We start from the raw sequence: 6,245 nt of genomic DNA on the forward strand, positions 1-6,245 counted from the left end.
TTTCTACACTACACAGATCCCTCCTAGGGGTCTCCCCCTCCTGCTCTTTGGGTAAAGCTCCCATGGCCTGAACTGCCTGCACCCCCCTCTGCCACGACCACCTGCTCTCTACTTCGTGGGGGTGGGGGGAGGCAAAGGCTGAACTGGGTAATAGCATTTATTTTAATTCTGTGAGAGATGCAGTAAAACAGTATTAACTTCCCCTCTGCCTGTGTGAAACATGAGATCATTTGGACAGGAACCTGGCAGAAGGCAACCTTTGCCCGCTCCGGGGAGAGTTTGCCAAACAAATGAATAATAAATAAATAAATAAATAAATAAATAAATAAATAAAGTCCAAAGGTTCTTCGACTTCCCTGAAGTATGTTATGCAATGGTCATCTATTTACATTTTTCACCTGTGTGTGTGTGTGTGTGTGTGTGTGAGAGAGAGAGAGAGAGAGAGAGAGAAAGTAGTTTGAAGATGCAGATAAAATCATTCTTATCATTAAAATGGCTCATGCATAGGGCACTTTTTACTCTTGTTTGAAATGTGAATGATTTAAAATATCTGTAGATTTAAATATTTTAGTTCAGAAAGGTCCATCTAGTAAGTGGTACTAATTAAGGAGGTTTTATTAATCCCTGAATCTAGGGGAGGGAGGCATCTAACTGACCCTGGGTGGCCACAGCATGCCAGAAAGCTAGAGGTTCATCTAGAAACAGCTGCTGGAGACAGCAGGGCATAAACAGTGGCCTCAGGGTGGAGGTTCTTCCTGGGACAGCCAGACTGCCCAGATGGCCTTTCCAGAGCTGGGAGATGCAGACTTGTCACTGAGGTGGAGGGTAAAAATAGTCCTGTGTGGGTGGCAGCTGGGCCCAGAGGCACCGGCTTCCTTGTCTCTAGAGTAGAGAAGGCAGCCCAGTTGACAGATAACTTCTTAGGCTCCTCAGGCCTTCCCCCAGCTCTGGGGGCTGGGGACGGGGTGTCCTTCCTTAACAATGAAGCTCATCCACAAACCCCTATCCACACGCCAGGTGCTGGAAAGAGCTGGGGTCGGGTTTTAAGGTAGCAAAGGGCTTATATCCCGGCTGTGTCCAGCAGTGTGTCCTCCGGCAAAACCTCTCTCCTTCCTGGGCCTCCATTTTCTCATCTGTCAAATGGGGCTAATGATTTCTCTCTCTGTAAGGTGGCTGTGAAGCTTAAATAACAAAGACAGCGAGCACATTTTACACTGCCACCTCTCTTATATGACCCTCTCCCTCCTACCAGTTGCTCACTATCCAGCACATTCTTTAAGAGTGGCTCTGAGGCAAGCCAGCTGCCATGTCAGCCCCATAGAAAGGTCTACATATACTGGAACTGAGGCCTCGAGACAACAGCCACGTCAGTCATCTTGGCAGCTCGGTAGCCAGTCCTCTACCCCCAGGCAAGCTCCCTGGCCACCACCCTGGCTGCAACCTCATGACATACTCTGAGCTGGAAGGTCCCAGCTAAGCTGCTTCCAGCTTCCTGACCTTCCGAAAGCCGTGTGAAGTCATAAATGTTTGCTACATTTGGGGATAAGCTGTGACGCAGCAGTAATAACTAAGACGCTTACCTTTCAGGGTTGTTACACGAATTAAGAGTTGATGCACATCAAAGAGCAACCAGACTTACTGAGACCAGTGGCTCCAGAAAGGGCAGAAGGGAGTAGCCAGGGAAGGAGCATGAGTTAGGAAGCCTCTGTCCAGGTCCGGAAGGCAGGCGAGGGGTCTGAGAGACCCAATATGCCAACAGACAATGGCCTCGCCGTCTATCAAAATAGAACTCTGATCCACTCCCTGCCACAACAGCCAGCGGGGCGAAGCCCTCTCTGCTGCAGGTAGCCCAGGCAGTCAGCCCAAACACAGCCAAAGCTGGGCCACTAGCTGACAGCCTCCCTAATTTTGCCCCCACATCTGATGTACGACAAACTGGAAAAAGTCCGATAGGCTCCCCTAACCAATCACATAGGGACCCTCCTTCTAGTTAGCCCACCTACAGCTTCCCCATGCTGTGAGCCTCTGATCTAAGCCTGAAGCCTTCCCTTTGTCCCACTATAAAGCTTTCCCATTCTTCTGCCGGCCTTCAATTCTCTGCCGAACTCAAGTGGTGGTGGCTGACTCCCTTGGAGTAGCAGCCTCGGGAAACACAGCCTTTGCATCTTCTCATTTGGGTGGTCTTTATTTCCACAAGCCTATGTTCTTTCTCTGCCTTCCCTACCCCCGGGGTCAAAGACATCTTCGTCTTCCCCCAGGCAGCCACAGAAACCAGCTCAGGGATGACGGATGAAGAATGTAGCTTTGGAACAGGACAGATCCCAGCTCAAATTCTGGCTCTGATGCCTAACTAGCTGTGTGATCTTGAGTGAGCCAATTAACTACTCTGAGCCTCTGTTTTTTCATGTCAAAAGGACAATCCAATGGAACCCAAGGGCTGGGGTAAGAATTCAGTGAGGTGATAACATATTTAATGCCCTGAGCATATAGTAGGTACTTCATAAATGGAAGGCCAGCCATCCTTCTCCTCCCAGCCTCCTGCTGGACAGGCAGGCCTCTGTTCCCCATGGTTCCTCCTCTCACTCCTGCTTTCTGTGCAGCAGGCAGCCTAACCTCAGGTGCATGGAGTCAATCAAGAGCATAGTCTCCACGTCCAGGGTATGTCAAAGCTCAGGGGTTGGTCTTGGGAGAACGATGGACAAAGGACATAACCAAGCATTTCTCTAAAGAAATCCAACTGGTCAAAAGCAGAGGACAAAATATCTGGCCAGAAACCTGTTGTCTCCCTGTTTCATCCTGGCTCTAAGTGCCCTTGTGCCAGACAGCTTTCCCCGAACTGGGGAGGGTGAGCCAGGTCTTCTTCCCCCAATCTCTCCTGTGTGTCTGTGTGTGTCTAGTTTCTTTGTCTCTAAAATGAGAAATGTAATAGCTTCCCAGGAGACACATGCACAAGCACATGCACACACGTGAATCAGTTCTAATGGTGGAGCGGTGGCTTTGAAATGCTCTATGCTGGGGGCATCCAGAGTCCCCTCACTCCCACTTGCCAAGCCCTTTCCATCCCTGGGTCTCTCCCTCCATCACCACCAGCAGAATCCAAGCTCCCAGCAGCATTTTCTGCCTGGATTATGGAAAAAACTCCTAACTGCTTTCGCTCTTTCGTCAGAGCTCAAAGAATGCAAATTACACAAAGATGAGAAACCATCCCACATCCCATAAACTCAGGCAAAGATTTTTAAAATAATGCCAATAAACAGAATCAAGGGCAATGCCTTCCTTCCCCACAGGGCTGGAACGTAAACTGGTATATTTCTAATACATTTTTTAAAAGATTTACATATATATATATGTGTGTGTATATATATATTATTATTATTAATTAATTAATTTATTTATTTTAGAGAGAGAGAGCACACACGTGCATGGGGGTGGGGGCAGAAGGGACAGAGGGAGGGGGAAGAAAATCCTCAAGCAGACTCTGCTGAGTAGGAAGCCCAAAGCAGAGCTGGATCCCAGGACCTTGAGATCATGACCTGAGCCAAAATCAAGAGTCCCATGCTCAACGGACTGAGCCATCCAGGTGCCCTCTAAACTGGCATATTTCTGCAGAGCAATTTGGTAGGATGTAACCTTTTGATTATGCAGGTCCATTTTTTCAAAATGTAAAGAAAAAAATTTGACTATGGAAAAATCTGCACAGACTTCGTTACAAGCTCTTTATGGTAATATTGCTTCCCATGCAAAAAGTGAGGAGACAACGAAAATATCCAAAAATAAACACCTTCCTTAAATATATTGTAGTAGTCTCTATCTTGAAACACCATTCCTTCACTTAAACTGGTATTACAGATGAGTAGTTCTCAAAGCATGACCTGGAGAAGCTGCAGCAAGAGTATCACCTGGGAATTTGTTAGAAATGCACGTCCTGGGGCCCCCATCCCCAATCTGCCGCTTCAGAAACTCTGATCTGGGTCCACCTGGGTTGTTGAGAGCCTGCCTTTGGCTCAGGTCCTGACTCTGAGGCCCTGGGATCGAGTCCCACATCCGGCTTCTCGCAGCAAGCCTCTGCCTATGTCTGCCTCTCTCTGTGTGTCTGTCATGAAAAGATAAAAATCTTTAAAAAAAGAAAAGAAAAAGAAACTCTAAAACTCAGCCATCTGGGTTTTAACAAGTCCTCCAGGATACTCAGAACCACTGTTGTAGATGAATATTTATCACTAAGAAAAGATACATAAATGACAAAAGGTTGCAAAACAACAAGTACAAAGCAGTAGGTATGAACAGTGCATCTCTATTTGAATATACGTATGTATTGAGACACACAAAGAAAAAAGCCTAGATTTTTTTTTAAGGTTTCATTTATTTATTCATGAGAGACACAGAGACTCAATCCCAGAATCACCACCTGAGCCAAAGGCAGATGCTCAACCACTGAGCCACCCAGGCGCCCCAGCCCAGAAGACTTTGTACCAAGGTAGTAAAGTCTACACTCTGGGTGTTACAGGATTATGAGGTTTTAGATTTTGTTCATTTTGCTAATCCATATTTTCTAAGCAGTTTACAATGATGCGTTTTTGTAAAAAGGAATGGGGGGGGGCCGCAATAACTTCTTTTTAAATAAAAAAAAAAAAATCAAGTGGGGTGGGGTGGGGTGGGGGCGAGGTGGGAAGGAGGCAGAGAGCACGCCGGGCCGCCGCAGCCTGCAGCCCCGGGACAGCGGCGAGGCGCGGGCAGGGGCGCGCGGGGCCGCTGGGCACCCAGCGCCACCGCCCGGGTGGACGAGGGAGAGAGGCTAGGGAGGCCGAGGCCGGGGTCACAGCTACTCCTCCGATGTCGAGCAAGATTTACTAGGAGCAGAGAAGCGGAGGAGAGACTCAGGGCCGACTTCAGGAAGAACTTCATCCCAGAACGGGCGCCTCGGGGAGGTCTTCCGCCCGGAACCTCCCGCCGCCGCCCCCGGGGGCGAGACCCGCGCCCGCACCTCCCACCGCTTCCAGCCCCGGCAGTCCGGGGGGCGCTGAGCCTGCCTCCCCCGCGCCGCGCGGCCGGGGTGGGGGCAGGGAGGCGGCGTGGGGAGCGGGGAGCGGGGGGCGGGGCCGTTGCTAGGGGAGGGGCGCGGGCGGGCGCGCACGGCGGCGGGCGGCGGAGGAGAGCGCTCGGCTCTCGCGCTGCAGCTCCCGCGCCGCCTGTTGCTCGTTGGTCCGGGCCCCGCTTCCCGCCCGGTGCCCAGGGGCAGGCGGCCCGAGGCGTGCCGGCGCGCGGGCGGCCTCCCGCCGCCCCCTGTCCCCGCGCGCCGCCGGGCCCCGGCGTCTCCGTGAGCGCGGGTGCCGGCCGGCCTCGCCGTGCGCCCCGGGCCGCGCGCGCCGAGGGACCCCGGGCGCCGACGCCGAGCGGCGATGAACGCGACCTTCCTGAACCACAGCGGCCTGGAGGCGGCCGGCGGCCTGGGCGGCGGCGGCGGCGGGGCCGCCCTGGGGAACCGCAGCCACGGGCTGGGCACGTGGCTGGGCTGCTGCCCGGGGGGCGCGCCGCTGGCCGCCAGCGACGGGGTCCCCGCGGGGCTGGCGCCCGACGAGCGCAGCCTGTGGGTGTCGCGCGTGGCGCAGATCGCTGTGCTCTGCGTGCTGTCGCTCACCGTGGTCTTCGGCGTGTTCTTTCTGGGCTGCAACCTGCTCATCAAGTCGGAGAGCATGATCAACTTTCTGGTGCAGGAGCGCCGGCCCTCCAAGGACGTTGGCGCCGCCATCCTGGGGCTGTACTGAGGCCCCCCGCCCCCGGCCGCCGGCAGACGACGAGGGAGACCCGGACCCTCGTGCCCGGCACGGGCTGTGCCGCCGCCGCCGCCGCCGCCGCCGCCGGGCCGGGCCGGCTGCGCCAGGGACTGCGACGGGCCTCGGGGCGCCCAGGACCGGGACAGCGCGGGACTCGAGGCGGCGGCGCGGGAAGGGACTTCCACACCCGGCTCGTCCTGTGCGCGCCTCGGCGGGGGCGGGGCGGGGGCGGGGGCCGAGGTCACGCGCGGGGAGTTCTGCGTGGCTGTAGAGGGCGCGATGCGGGACGAGTTGCGGGCAGAGGAAGTTGAGGACCCCGAGGCGCTGAGCTTGTCGGCCCGATTTTGCTTTTGAGAAGAAACCTCGTAATAAACCTGCAGCCGTCGGACCCCCGGCGGCTTCCCCCGGCGCCTCTGCGGGGTGTGTGTCTGTGTTGGGGTGTGCGTCGGCTGGGGCAGGTGTGGACAGGTGTGG

At 54.5% G+C, this 6,245-nt stretch overlaps 1 protein-coding gene across 1 annotated transcript; it reads left to right on the forward strand.

Moving 5' to 3' along the window:
* The first annotated feature begins 5,396 nt into the window (after positions 1-5,396).
* RPRML (reprimo like) lies at positions 5,397-5,835 on the forward strand. The gene has a single exon (XM_038546093.1). The coding sequence runs from the start codon at positions 5,397-5,399 to the stop codon at positions 5,760-5,762; it is 366 nt and encodes a 121-aa protein (XP_038402021.1). The 3' UTR covers positions 5,763-5,835.
* The last annotated feature ends 410 nt before the right edge of the window (positions 5,836-6,245 follow it).

Source organism: Canis lupus, chromosome 9, assembly GCF_011100685.1.
Source record: "Canis lupus familiaris isolate Mischka breed German Shepherd chromosome 9, alternate assembly UU_Cfam_GSD_1.0, whole genome shotgun sequence".
NCBI classification, from domain to species: domain Eukaryota; kingdom Metazoa; phylum Chordata; class Mammalia; order Carnivora; family Canidae; genus Canis; species Canis lupus.